We start from the raw sequence: 14,887 nt of genomic DNA on the forward strand, positions 1-14,887 counted from the left end.
GCTGGTGGAGCCACAGAGGAGGCTCTTCCCAGCAGCTTCATGCTCTTGCCAGGAAAGGGCATTTATACCCTTGCCAATGCCCCTTGGGGTGCCAGTAGGGTTTCCAACTTGGGATTGGGAAATTCCTGGAGATTTGGGGGTTGACCCTGCGGAGACGGGGTTTGGGGGAGGGGAAGGGCCTTAACGTGAGACAATGTCTGAGGGCCCACCTCCACCCTCCCCAGCAGCCATGTTCTTCAGCAGGGGGGCTCCTCTCTCTAGTCTGGAGATCTGCCGTAATCCCAGGAGGCAACCTGAGGTTTGCACACTGGCCATTGAGGCATGCAAGGCCCCCTCCCCCCTCTGGCTGCTCCCAGGGCCAAAGGAAGATGTCACTCACAGTCTGCCCTGCTAGCAACTGGGTGCAGAACCGTCCAGCTTCTGCACCCCCCCTCCATCCCCTCACCCTTTGGGACACACTGGCACCAGGAAATCCAGCAGCCACCCCTCATGGGTGTGCCCCTGGCAAAGAGAGCTCTGGCTCTCCAAAGTTCATCCCCCCACCCCCCCGACCCCAGCTGGTCCCTAAGCAGCTCCTGGGCCCGTATCCAGTTGTTCTATGGCAGGACAACACGGCTACCTGCTGAAACAGCCCTTTAGGCAGTGTGCCTGATCTTCCAGAATGTGAACCAATATTTATTTTCTTTAAAACATTTCTATTCCGCCTTCTCTAGCTGCAATACAATTCTTTGGAACCCCCCCAACCCTCCCTGTGGATGAAGCAAGTTGGCTCTCCATGGCCAGTTTGGGAGAAGACCCTCAGCAGGGGTTCTCTCTCTCTCTTACACACACCACACACTCACTGCCAGGCTTCAGACACAAATCCTCCCCCCCCCAAGTCCCTTTGCAGGTTCTTTGGGGTTGTTACCCCAAGCAAGGTCTAGTGCCCACTGGTGGCAGCAGGAGGGCTGTGGGGGGAGAGTTGGTGTCCAGGGAAGAAAATTTAAGTGCAGCCCCCAGTCTCCTTGCAGGAAGCCCTGAGAGACGCTGCCATTTCTGGCTCTCGGAAACTTCCATTCACTCTAGGACGCTCCGGGAACTCTATGGCCAGAACTTCCTGCAAGTAGACTGGAGGCCTTGTTCTGCTTTTTTTCCCCCCAAGACAATCACCCCCCACACACCCACACATTCGGCTCTAGTTTCTGCCTGCCAGCCAGGTGAGCTGGAGGCCTCCCCCCCCCCGTGGGCAAATGGGAGCCCCCCCCCCATGCTCTTCCTCGAGCTCTGACTTCCTCAGGTATGTTGGGAGGAGATTGCCCAGGTGTGAGGGAGAACTGCAGTCAAGCTGACCCCTGCCCCAGGCCATGAGTGCGGATGGAATACTGCATGCCAAGTGGCATGACCCTGCAGGTGGGCCTGAGCCCCCCAACACACACCACTTGCCTGTTTCCCCAGCCCTCCCTGCCTATCCCCTGGACCCCCCAGGCCAAGTGGCATTCCATGGCCTCCCCCGCCCCCCTCCCCGGCTTGGCCTCCCGCTCTCCCCCCCTCTGCTACCTCTTGCTGATGTCCCTTCCCCTCCCCTCCCCTCTGGAGGAGCTTTGGCTCTGGGGGTGGGGGGTGCCTAGCCCTGCTTTTGCTCCGGCCCACTGATGACTGTGGTGGTCACCGTGATCTCGCTGACAGTCACCATCCCGGGGGCTCTGTGCTCTTCTGGAAGCAGGGGGCAGTGGAGATCAGGCAAGGAGGCCCCCTGGGCCTGGGAGAGTCCGAGGGCTTCTGGGAGCCATGTGGTCAAGGGATGGTGCAAACTTGAGGTGCGCCTCAGCTTGTGAGTCTCCATGATGAGGGTGGTGAGAATGGCCAGGATCTCCTGGCTGCTGAGGGTCCCTGTGATGTACCTGGCGAGAAGCTCCTGCCGTTTGGCTTCAGAGACATACCTAGAGAAGAGGAGGTCCCACATGGAGACCCTCCGGCCCTGGAACTCCCCAACCGGGAAGTCAATGGTTAGGATGTCCACCGTCTTCCCCCGGGGCTTCTCGTGAGCAGGGCGGCTGCCCCCACTCCTGATGTCAGGGCTAGAGGCGCTCACGTGCCTGCCCGTGGCAGCCATTTTCTCAGCTACTCTGGTGACAATCGCGGTGATCACTGTTTCCATTTGGTCAGTTGAGAGAATCCCAATTCTGTACAGCTTCAAGATCTCCTTCCTTTTCTTCTCAGGCACATACTTGGAGTGAAGCAGATCCCACAAGGAGACCTTCCGCCCCCGGAACTCACTGACTGAAACTGAAACCATCCTGGACTTCAAGGCCTTGTCCTTGTCTTGGTCTTCCTTATCATCGTCATCATCATCGTCGTCATTCTCCTCATCCTCATCCTCCTCAAACGTTGCTGCGGCAGGAGCAGGCTCAGCTGGTACTCTGGTGTTCCTACTTGTCCTGGGCGTTGTGCACTCCAGAGAGTCAAAGAATTCATGCAGCGAAGCCAGGATAATGAGGACCAAGGAGAGCTCATCAGCACTGAACATGCCATCTCTGTACTTCTTCAGAAGCTCCTCCCTCTTGTCCCGGGCGACGTAGTGAGAGAAGAGGAGGTCCCACAAGGACACCTGCTGGCCCTTGAGCTCTCCAGCAGGCAACGTCACCATTTTGGACTTCAGCACATCATCCAGATGTTTGCTAGCTGGAGCATCTGCTGCCACCGGACCCTCCCTGCCCCCAGGGGCCCCTTGGCTCTGGCCGATCACTTTCACAATCAGCCTCTTTCTACTGGCTTCCAATTTCTCCAGGATGCCACCAACAGTCCTGGTCATCTGTTCCATGCTAAACGTCCCTGTCCGGAACAGACGAAGCAGCTCCTCCCTCTTGTCCTGAGGGAAATATCTGGATGAGATGATGTCCAGCAGAGGGACATTTTGCCCTTTGAACTCACCAAGGGTGACAGGGATACCGATCGATTGCAGAGTTGTCTTCAGGTCTTCCTCTTGGGGGTCAAAAATGTCAGCTTCATCGATGGTCTCCATCTCCCGGCCTGCGCCAGCAACATGACCCAGCTCCTTGGCTCTGACCTCCTCGATCTTGGTGACAATGGCCGTGACCACCACGTCCATTTGGTCGGTGTTGAGTACGCCAGACTTGTACAGCTTCAGAAGTTCCTTCTGCTTCTCTTCGGGGATATACTTGGAATGGAGCAGATCCCACACGGAGACCTTCCGCCCACGGAATTCGCCAGCTGAAACCGTGACCATCCTCGACTTCAGGGGCTTCTCTAGTCCTTCCTGCTCTGAGGCACTTCTGAGCTCCATTTCTTGGCTGGGCCCTTCCTCTTTTCCACGGAAGGAGCCTCTTCTGGGAGCTTCTGCCTCACTGTGAGCTTCTGCCTCACTGATGATGCAGTCGAGGACACTGATGATGTCTTGAAGGGTGATGGAACCAGCCTTGTACTGCTTCAGCAGCTCCTGCTTCTTTGGCAGAGGGACATACCTGGAGAAGAGGAGGTCCCAGACGGAGACCTCTTGGCCCTGGAAAAGGCCCACGTGGACTTTGGTGGTGGCAGCCTGCAGGGACTTCTGAGTGCTCTTGTCTAGCTTGGAGACGATGGAGCCCTTGTCCATAATTGGAACCATGAGCAGCCCCGTCTCTGGGTCAGGGACGCATCTGTGGAGAAGCTGCACATAGGTGAGGTTCTCCCGGGCGATGGGGTCGAAGCACCTCTTGGTGTGCTTGGCAGGGTCTGCGATCAGGTGGCAAATGTCTCCATCCAAGTAGCCCCACTTGTAGGCCAGCTCCACGGGGAGGCGGTGGCTGTGCATGGGGTGGATGATGCCCCCCGTAGCCACCTGTGCCTCCAGCAGGCGGATGCCGTGGTCCTTCACCAGGAGGCCTCTCTTCATGGCCTGGAAGAGGGATATCTTGTTCCCCGAGAAGGGGTCCGTGTAGCCCGTCACCGCTTTCTCTGCCACCAGGAGTGTGTTGAAATACTCCCTGTCAACCAGGCCGGCGTTGGTGGCGTCCCGCACAGACAGCCTTCGGTTCTTGACGGGGTCCAGGATGAAGCCAGAGACGGCCTGGGCCTCCAGCAGAACCAGGCCCGTACCTCGAGCCAGGAGGCCCTTCCGCATTGCCTTCTGGATGCTGAGTTTCTCCTTGCTGGGCTCCTTCAGGACGCCAGCGATGATGGGCTCCTCCCCCAGCTCTGGGGGGCACGGGAAGGGCCACTGCGCCTCCTCACGGACCTGCACGATCGGCATCTCTTCGGTGCCCCCTTTGGTCCCCTGCTTGGTCTGGGACATGGCGGCCGTGGAGGTGCAGATACAAATGGCTCTGGACGGATGGGTTCTGGGGGTGGATCCCACAGGGGCAGGCAGCTCCGGAGTCTCTGCGGGAGAAGAAACAGAACAGCCTCCATGAGGGGCAGCCAGCTCTCCGTCTGTCTGGGTCACCTCCCTCCCTGACAGGCCCCTCCTGCTGCCGCTGCCCATGTGCTTGGGGGTTTCTTCCTCGCACCCCCCCTTCTCCCACCTTCCCCCAAGGAGTTTGTAGCAGCAGCAAAGATGGGGCCTTCCTCCTCCATCTTATTCTCCTGACTACCCAGTCAGGGGATCCAAGTGTGGGAGAGCAAGTGGTCTAGGGTCACCCAGTGGGCGGGGGGGGGGGCTCTTCAGATCTAGTCCAACACTCTGCCCTCCTTCAGACCACAGTGGCTCCCCTGGCAATGCCGGCTGAGGTCCAAGTCAGCCCTGGCACCATGCGCAGGGGGCAGAGCCCGTGCCCAGGCTGCCCCTGCTGCCCCACAGGGAGGCCTCCAGGGGGCTGGACGGAGACTGCTCATGGCCCCAGACTGGGCCCCCTGGCATTCGGTTGGGGGGAGGGTTCTCTCTCCCTTCGCTTCTGAGTCCCGCTCTGGGCCTTCCCCCCGCCCGGGATGCCTCGCAAACAGAGGCAGAAGTTCAATCATCCCGCCACATCCATTTCACAGGGCAAGAAGAGAACTCTTGCAAGCCTTGTAAGGAGGTCTTTAAACTAAGGAGGGGGAGGGAAACAAAAAGTCAAAGCCTCAGATGATGCCAGCAACTGGAGATCAGAATGCTACAGTTTTGCGGGGAGTGGCACTTCCACTAGGCAACATTAACTCACAGTTAAGTGCAGAAATTAAAACCTCAGAGAGCATAAAACGTGGATTCCGACGTCTCTACACGAATGCACAGAGTATGGGAAACAAGCAGGAGGAACAGGAAGTCCTAATACAGGAAAGGGACTATGACCAATACTGCCTCCAAGCTCTGCAGTCTCATGAGTAAAAATTCGACTTTGTGAGCTACTGGCATTAAAGCTGTGAGCTGCTGCAGATATGAGTTTGCTCGGGAACCATTTTTTCCCAAGCTAAGACAAAAATGTGTGAGCTGGAGACTAACTGTGAACTAGCTCACACTAACTCAGCTTAGAGGGGGGGCAAACTAGCCTAATGTAAGAACCACAGAGAATAAATGTCAGATGTTTGAGAGCCACCAGGGAGGGAGGGAGGGAGGGAGGGAGGGAGGGAGGGAGGAAGGAAGGAAGGAAGGAAGGAAGGAAGGAAGGAAGGAAGGAAGGAAGGAAGGAAGGAAGGAAGGAAGGGAGGGAGGGAGGGAGGGAGGGAGATGGGGAGGGCAGGGCAGGGCAAGGAGGTAAAAATAAAGCAACTTTAATTTTAAATACATTCTCCAAACTGCCAGAAATCTTGGCTTGGAGAAGTGATTTAAAGAGACAAATGCCTTCTCCAAGCTGGCCAATGGAGTGGTGGGGGCTTTGAGAGTCACACAATATGTGTGAAAGGGCCACATGTGGCTCCTGAGTTGCAGTTTGCACCCCCCCCCACCTCGGGCTTAGACGGAATACTGACTATAACATAATAGGTATTGCTGAAACTGTGGGATGACACTCACAACTGGAATATTACGATTGAGGGATACAATTTATTTTAAAAGGACAGACAAAGACAGAGCGGAGGAGTTGCATCATATGTGAAGGAGGTATATTCTTGTGGGGAAATATGTGAATCGGAGCATGGCCGCTCAGTTGAGAGTCTCTGGGCAAAGATAAAAGGAGTAAGAAATAACAGTGATATTATGCTGGGGGGGGGTCTCCTAGACCACCAGGCCGGGCAGAGGACTTGGATGAGGCACTCCTAGAACAGATTACAAAGTTCTCAAGGAGATGGGACACAGTGGTCATGGGAGATTTCAATTACCCAGACATCTGTTGGAAGTCCAGTTCTGCTCAAAACGGAAGGTCAAACAAATTCCTGACTTGTCTTGCTGACAACTTCGTTTTCCAGAATGTGGAGAGGGAAACCAGGGGATCTGCTCTCTTGGACTTGATTCTCACCAACAGGGAAGAGCTGACTGACAAGGTGAAAGCAGTGGGCACCCTGGGCAGTAGTGACTATGTGGTTTTGGAATTCACAGTCTTAGGTAAGGTAAGGTAAGGTAAAATTTTATTTGTATCCCGCCCTCCCCGCCTAAGCGGGCTCAGGGCGGCTAACAGCATTTTATACATATACAGAATAAATATAAAAACTTTAAATTTAACAATATAACTTAAACTAATATCATAAAAACCCGTTAAAGCATTTTTAAATTCATAATTTAATTTGGTCTGGCAGCAGTGGTGACGTTCTGACACTAATTTCTGCCAGTGTGATTAGGGGAAGTACATAAACACCTAGTTTCTTGGGGAAGTACATAAACACCTAGTTTCTTTCAATGAAACTAAGTCCTGAGGGGTGAGATGAACTGCATCCACGGATACTAGTTCATGTAATTTCTGAGGCTCTGGCCATTATTTTTGAGAATTCTTGGAAAACAAGTGAGGTGCTGGAAGACTGGAGGCAGGCAAATGTTGTCCCCATCTTCAAGGAAAAGGAGGATCCAGATAACGACCGACCCGCCAGCTTGATGTCTATACCTGGAAGTTTTAGTACTAATCATAAAAGTCCGTCCTTGAGCATTTAGAAAGGACAGCTGTGATCACTAGAGCCAGTATGGGTTTCTCAAGAACAAGTCATGTCAGACTACCCTGATCTCCTTTTTTGAGAAAGTGACTACCTTGCTGAATCAGGAGAATGCGGTAGACATAGTTTATACTCTGCTCTGGTTAGGCCTCACCTAGAGTACTGTGTTCAGTTTTGGGCACAACAGCTTAAGAAGGATCTAGACAAGCTGAAACGTGTCCAAAAAAGGGCAACAAAGATGGTGAGGGGTCCAGAGATGAAGTCCTATGAAAAAAGGTTGAAGGAGCTGGGGATGTTTAGCCTGGAGAGGAGGCGGCTGAGAGGTGATATGATCACCATCTTCCAGTACTTGAAGGGCTGGCTTCCATACAGAGGATGGGGCAGAGTTGTTTTCTGTTGCCCCAGAAGATCAGACCAGAACCAACGGTTTGAAATTAAATCAGAAGAGTTTCCAGCTAAATGTTAGGAAGAATTTCCTGACCGTTAGAGTGGTTCCTCAGAGGAGCAGGCTGGGGTGAGCTCTCCTTCTTTTGAGGTTTAGAAGCAGATGCCCAGGGAAATGCCGATTGCCACTTTGGGGTCAGTCAGCAGTTTCTCACAGTCAGCTTGGGCAGGGGTCCTGGAGGATCTTTTTGCCCTCTTCTGGGCTTGGAGCAGGGCTCACTGGGGGTATGCGGGGAGGGGGAGCTGTCTGTGAATTCCCTGCTTTGTGCTGCAGGGGGGTGGACTAGATGACTCTGGGGATCCCTCCCAGGATATCATCAAGGGCCGCTCTCCCTGCTTTCCTCAGCCTTTGCTGTCTGGCTGACACACGTGGCCCCTGCGTGGGAGCCAAACCCACCCGTGCCCCCCCTTTCAGAAAATGGCCCCTGCCTTGGACAGCCGGCTGCAGGGACAAGGGCCAGACATGCCCAGGGATTCGGCCAGAAGCGCTGCTGTGCCCTCGCCCTCTTCCCCTGCCCAGATGAGCAGGCAGCGGAGGAATGCCCGGTGCCTCCAGGGGCCTCGCTGGTGTTCTGCCCCCCCCCCACCTGGCGAGTCACCCAAGCGGCTGCTCTGGTTGGCGGGCTGGACTCTGCCCGGCTGGCCTGACCAGGCCTGTGACCGGTCTCTGCCCCGCAGCCGGGAAACTGGTCTGTGCACCGCTGCCCTGCCCAGCGCTCATTACCCTCTCTCATGGCCGCCTGGCCTCGGGGCTCCTCTCCTCTCCCCTCCCCTCCCGCAGGCCGAGAGCTGCCCTCCGCCCCCCCTCCCCCGCGGCCAGGCCTTGCAAGACCCCCTCCCAGCTGCGGAGCTTCTGCCCAGACCCGGCAGGCAGGGCAGCGCAGGCCCGGCGATCGTGGAGGGCACAGCAGAAGCGCCCGGGGGCACGGAGGGCAGGGCTGCTCCTCGAGAGGCGGGTTCCCCCCTCTTCTTGTCGCCGCCGCTGCTGCTGGGGGCGGGATGGGGTCAGCCCCTTAGTCCTGGGCACCGCGGCGCCCGTGGAGGCTCAGCCGCCCTCCCAGCCCGGACGGAGCGTCCGCGGCCAGGCTGCGCGCCAGCCGGGGCAAGGGAAGAAGCAGCGCCTGCCGAGGGGCTGGCTGCCGGAGGCGGGGGCAGCGGGGCCGGGCTGACCGGCTTGAGAAAGAAGCCCCCCGCCAGCAGTCTCTGTGCCCCCCTGCTCAGGAGGAAGCCTGAGCTGCCCTCCCCTCGCAGGCGTTCCGGCCAGACTGCAGGCGGGGCTGCTCTCCGCAGGCGCCAGGGCATCTCCACGGACCCAAGCCAGGCTGCGACCGTCGGGCATCTCCAGTGATCTCGCCCGCCAGGCAGGAGCCCCCCCCCCCGCCTCAGCCCAGGCAGGCAGAGGAAGAAGAAGAAGAAGACCGCCCTCCCCGTCCCCTACCTGCGGCTCCTGGGCTCGGCGGCGGCCTCAGCTGCTCCTGCTGCTGCTGCCCAGTGTGTGCCCGGCTGGGCCGCCGCCGCCTGGCTTTAAGGCCTCCCCTTCCAGCCCTACCCCGCCCCGCCCCAGCCCACCCGGGGATGACACATCAGCCCAGCCCTCGTGCGGAGCGGACAGAGGCTCCTCCCCCCTCTTTCTCCCCGCCCGCCCAGGGGCCACCACTCCGCAGGCCACCCCCTCCTGCCCCCCACCCCCTTCGCAAGGCAGCCAGGCGCTCCGTAGCGAAGGTCCCCCCAGCCCCGCCGGGAGATTGGCAAGGGCCGGAGAAGAAGGCAGAGCTCCGGGCCAAGCCGCCCGACGGGTTGCTTGCTTGGGGTCCCAAGCTGCCTGAGAGGAGGAGAAGCCGCCCGCCCCCCCCCCCCACTTCGCCCCTCGACGGCGCCCCGGGCAGGCCCGGGCTCCTCCTCCACCGCTCCCCCGGCTAGACAGAGGGCCTGCTGCAAAGAACTCCCTCCCTCCCTCCCTCCCTCCGTCCAGGCCGGCCAACCCCCTCCCAGTGGGGCCCGGAGCAGCAGCAGCAGCCCCGGGAGGGAGAACCGCCGCCGCCTCCTTCAGGCAGCCGAAGCGAGACTCTTGCAGAGCGGACGGAGGAGGCAGCGCCCTCTGCCGGCCACACGGTCTCCTGCCGCTGCCGCCCCCTTCTCTCTCTCGGGGGTCGTGGGGGGGCTGGGCGCAGGGCCCGGGGGGAGGGGGAGAGCAGCCTCTCCGAGGACACACACAGGCCAGCCCCCTTGGCCCCGCTGCTGCCCGGACTCTGAGCAGGCGGAGGAGCTCCCGCCACGGATCCACGCGGAAGAATCGACGGCACTGCTTTGTGGGAGCCCGTCGAGGGGTCAGTGCTGGAGGGGCTCTCTGAAGGCTCGGCGGCGGCTCTGCTGGGTCACTGGCTCCAAGGGGAACGAAGACCAGTGCGGGACGCGCCTCTTGCCGGCTCCCCTGGGGAGGGCCAAGAGCAGCAGCCGCGCCTGAAGCGGCCACGGCCTCCCCCTCCCCCTGCTGCTGCCGCCCCCTCCTGGCTCCGGGCTCCGGAGGCTCCGTCGTGCCTGGGGAGGAGGAGGAGGAGGAGGCTCGCGAGGGATTTTGCGCAGGAGAGCAGCGCCCCCTGCTGGCCCCAAGAGTCTGCAAGCCCCACTGGCCGCAGATCCGCTTGTGCTCCACCAATCTAAGCCCCTGCCTAGGTAGAAGCCCAGCAAACACCTCCATGTTTCTGGATGACGCTTCCACCCTAGACCCATGCCAGTCCGGCTTCCGCCCGGGCCGTGGGACGGAGACAGTCTTGGTCGCCCTCATGGATGACCTCCGGCGACATCTGGATCGAGGCGGCTCGCTGGTACTGCTGCTGCTAGACCTATCGGCTGCGTTCAATATGGCCGACCATCGGCTGCTGACCCACCGTCTCGCCGACGCAGGAATTCGGGGGCTAGCCTTACAGTGGCTCTCCTCCTTCCTTGAAGGTCGGGGACAAAGGGTGGCAATTGGGGGGGAGCTGTCTCAGAGACACCCACTTCATTGTGGGGTGCCTCAGGGGGCAGTTCTCTCCCCGGTGTTGTTTAACATCTATATGCGCCCCCTTGCCCAGATTGCTCAGAGGTATGGGCTGGGCTGTCATCAGTACACTGATGACACCCAGCTCTATCTATTGATGGACAGCCGGACTGGCGATGTCCCTATAAATCTGGACTGGGCGTTACAAGCCGTGGCTGACTGGCTCAAGCTGAGTGGGCTGAAGCTGAATCCAGCGAAGACTGAGGTCCTTTGCGTAGGTCGCAGCGGGCCAGGAGGGGAGATCTCCCTACCGGCCTTTGACGGTGCGTCACTGATACCAGTGTGCAGGGTCAAGAGCTTGGGAGTGCTACTGGAGTCTTCCTTGTCAATGGAAGCCCAGATAGCTGCCACTACTGAACCCGCCTTTTTCCACCTTAGGAGGGCGAGGCAGTTGGCTCCCTTCCTGGAGCGTAGCGACCTGGCAACTGTGATCCACGCAACGGTCACCTCGAGGCTAGACTACTGTAATGCCCTCTACCTGGGGCTGCCCTTATACCGAACGCGAAAACTGCAGTTAGTGCAGAACGCGGCGGCCAGGCTGTTAGTGGGACTACCTCGGTGGGAACACGTGCAGCCTGGGCTGCGGGAACTGCAGTGGCTGCCGGTTGTGTATCGTGTTCGCTACAAGGTGCTGGTTATTACCTTTATGGCCGAGGACCTGCCTACCTTAGGGACCGCCTCTCCCCATATGTTCCCAAGAGAGCAATGAGATCCAGTTCCCAAAACCTTTTAAAAATCCCTGGACCAAGAGAGGCTAGATTGAAAACAACGAGGGAGCAAGCCTTCTCAACAATGGCCCCCCAATGGTGGAATCAACTTCCAGAGGTGGTGCGAGCCCTGCGGGACCTGAATCAGTTCCGCAGGGCTTGCAAAACCACCCTCTTTCAGCTCGCTTTCAAGATAGAACCCTGCTAAATTGACTTTTAGCCATCTTATATATGACTGTGAATTGTAGCACCTTAATTACTACACATAACAGCTGTTTTATCTAATTTTAACCTAATTTACAACTGTAATTTAATTGTATTTTAATTTGTCTTATTGTATTGATTGTATTTTATTGAAATCATGGTTGTTCCATGTCTGTGAGCCGCCCTGAGCCTGCCTTTGGCGGGGGAGGGCGGGATACAAAAATAAATTTATTATTATTATTTATTATTATGCCCAGGGGCCTGTGGGAAGGGTGAGAGAGGCCTACCTGGCTGACCCCCAAGTCCCAGCAGCCTCCCCCCACCCCCCTTCTGCTGGCTGCGGGCCTAGGAGCGGGAGGGGAATCTGGACTGGCCCCACTCCCTTCAAGCGGCTTCCACCCACCCCAATCAGCCTTCACCTGCTGGCTTGTAAGGGTCAGAGGCGCTGGTGGCCGGACACACTTGAGGGCCTCAAAAGCAGAATGAGCCAGACCCCCCTCCCCACCCCCGCTCGCTCAAACTCGGATCCAGTGCTCCGGCAGCAGCCCACAGGAAGAAGATATTGGAGAGCGGCTCACAATCTCCTTTACCTTCCTCCCCCACAACAGACACCATGTGAGGTGGGTGGGGCTGAGAGGGCTCTCACAGCAGCTGCCCTTTCAAGGACAACCTCTGCCAGAGCTCTGGCTGACCCAAGGCCATCCCAGCAGCTGCAAGCGGAGGAGTGGGGAATCAAACCCGGTTCCCCCAGATAAGAGTCCGCACACAACCACTACCTGCCACAACCAAACTGGCTCTCCCACCCAGCTGGGATGTTGCATCCAATGGCTCCAGGTAGGAGCTTCACCTTCTGGGTGTGCCCTCCTGGGGAGAAGGCTGGGCGACACTGCAGGGGCTGCAATTCCTGGGGAGTGGTGGCTTCTTGGCAGGGTTTGAGAACCTCCATGGGGCTGCCAGGTTCTGGCTTTAAGAGGGAGTTTCTGGTGATTCCTAGAGTTACCCTTTGTTACTTCCAAGTAGTTCTAGGATTCACCAGGAACTCTGTGGTAAGAACTTCTTGTACATAGAAAAGGCTTTCTTTTAATTTTTTCTTCCAGAATGCTGCCCCCCCCCCGTATATAAATTGCCAATCCCCAGATCTGGACAGGGGATTCCCTGGTTTTGCCAACCCTCCGCCCCCCCATCAGCCACCCTGTGCCTTTAGATCTGGGCATGAGAACATAAAGGGAATGGAGGCAGCAAAGTAGAAGCCCAGATTTTGCAAGGCCTGCAAGACCACCCGCTTCCGGTTGGCTTTCAGCTCACGCTGAGCTTGTATTGTAGGGAAATGGCAGAAATATTGTCGCCATTGAAATTATATAACATCCAGAGATTAGCATCAAATTATTCTGACTGTTTTAATTATTGAATGTGTAATTTTATAATATGTATGGATTTTAATTGTTTGTTGTGGTTTTATACTGTGAGCCACCCTGAGCCTGAGTTGGGAGTGAGTAGTGAAGTGGCCAAGTTTGTGGATGACACTAAATTGTTCAGGGTGGTGAGAACCAGAGAGGATTGTGAAGAACTCCAAAGGGATCTGTTGAGGCTGGGTGAGTGGGCGTCAACGTGGCAGATGCAGTTCAGTGTGGCCAAGTGCAAAGTAATGCACATTGGGGCCAAGAATCCCAGCTACAAATACAAGTTGATGGGGTGTGAACTGGCAGAGACTGACCAAGAGAAAGATCTTGGGGTCGTGGTAGATAACTCACTGAAAATGTCAAGACAGTGTGCGTTTGCAATAAAAAAGGCCAACGCCATGCTGGGAATTATTAGGAAGGGAATTGAAAACAAATCAGCCAGTATCATAATGCCCCTGTATAAATCGATGGTGCGGTCTCATTTGGAGTACTGTGTGCAGTTCTGGTTGCCGCACCTCAAAAAGGATATTATAGCATTGGAGAAAGTCCAGAGAAGGGCAACTAGAATGATTAAAGAGCTGGAGCACTTTCCCTATGAAGAAAGGTTGAAACGCTTGGGACTCTTTAGCTTGGAGAAACGTCGACTGCGAGGTGACATGATAGAGGTTTACAAGATAATGCATGGGATGGAGAAAGTAGAGAAAGAGGTACTTTTTTCCCTTTCTCACAATACAAGAACTCGTGGGCATTCGATGAAATTGCTGAGCAGACAGGTTAAAATGGATAAAAGGAAGTACTTCTTCACCCAAAGGGTGATTAACATGTGGAATTCACTGCCACAGGAGGTGGTGGCGGCCACAAGTATAGCCACCTTCAAGAGGGGTTTAGATAAAAATATGGAGCACAGGTCCATCAGTGGCTATTAGCCACAGTGTGTGTGTATATATAAAATTTTTTGCCACTGTGTGACACAGAGTGTTGGACTGGAGGGGCCACTGGCCTGATCCAACAGGGCTTTTCTTATGTTCTTATGTGACACAGAGTGTTGGACTGGATGGGCCGTTGGCCTGATCCAACATGGCTTCTCTTATGTTCTTATGAGCCTGCTTCGGCGGGGAGGGGCGGGTTATAAATCAAATAAAGTAAAGTAAAGATCATGCCCAGAGGCAGCTTGTGCCATTGAAAAATGATGTGAACACTTTGGATGTTAAGCTTCATTAGCACAGAGTTTGATAAGTCGGCTCCAGAAAAAGCAAGGATATGCAAGACATGTAACTTAAGCTAGCAAGCATGTAAAGGAAGATTGATCCTTTTAAGTGGGACATCTTTCAGATGTGGACTCCGTTAACATTTGTTGGAAGAATATTTTTCCCCAAAAAAGTTTTATTGTAATTATGAATATAATCAGGGGTAAAAACAGTGAGGGAAGGGGGAGAGGGGGAAGGATGGATGAGAAGATATTATATACTTCTTGATACAATAAATGTTTTCACTCTCTTTCAACCCATAGGTGGTAGACTTCTAAACTAGGTATAAGAATAACATTTCAGTACCTTACTACTCTATGAAAAAGTCTCATTTTCATTACTTCTTTATCCATTCATAGAATGGAGTCCATCCCTCCCAACACTTCTTGCTTAGGTTTATCTTTTAAAATGTCTGTCAACATGTCCATTTCAGCTGTTTCTAGTATTTTCTGTGTCAATTCTTCTGTAGCTGGTATCTCTCTTTTTCCAATGTTTGGCAAAAATTATTCTAGCTGCAGCTACAATATGTACAGTATTATCAAATGTTTACAATTCTTATAGTCAAGTCAAGTCAGCCTTTATTGGCATAAAATAGATAGATAGATAGGCCCGTGGCGCAGAGTGGTTAAGCTGCAGTACTGCAGTCTGAGCTCCCTGCTCACGACCTGAGTTCGATCTCAGCAGAAGCTGAGTTCAGGTAGCTGGCTCCAGGATCAGTCAGCCTTCCATCCTTCCAAGGTGGGTAAAATGAGTCTCCAGCTTGCTGGGGGGAAAGTGAAGATGACTGGGGAAGGCAATGGCAAACCACCCTGTAAAAAGTCTGCTGTGAAGATGCTGTGATGCAATGTCACCCCAGCATCGTAAATGACTGGTGCT

The 14,887-nt window shown here is 55.6% G+C and overlaps 1 protein-coding gene across 1 annotated transcript in view; it reads right to left on the reverse strand.

Moving 5' to 3' along the window:
• Positions 1-1,603: 1,603 nt before the first annotated feature.
• LOC132574794 (epiplakin-like) overlaps positions 1,604-14,887 on the reverse strand; it is a 44,685-nt gene continuing 31,401 nt past the window's right edge. The window contains exons 3-5 of the mRNA XM_060243028.1: positions 9,396-10,082; positions 8,277-8,398; positions 1,604-4,356 (exon numbers count right to left, since the gene is read on the reverse strand). Of these exons, the coding sequence (XP_060099011.1) occupies positions 1,604-4,356; positions 8,277-8,398; positions 9,396-10,082 (3,562 nt within the window). The remainder of the gene's footprint in view (positions 4,357-8,276; positions 8,399-9,395; positions 10,083-14,887) is intronic.

This window comes from Heteronotia binoei, chromosome 7 (genome assembly GCF_032191835.1).
Source record: "Heteronotia binoei isolate CCM8104 ecotype False Entrance Well chromosome 7, APGP_CSIRO_Hbin_v1, whole genome shotgun sequence".
Classification (NCBI taxonomy): Eukaryota; Metazoa; Chordata; class Lepidosauria; order Squamata; family Gekkonidae; genus Heteronotia; species Heteronotia binoei.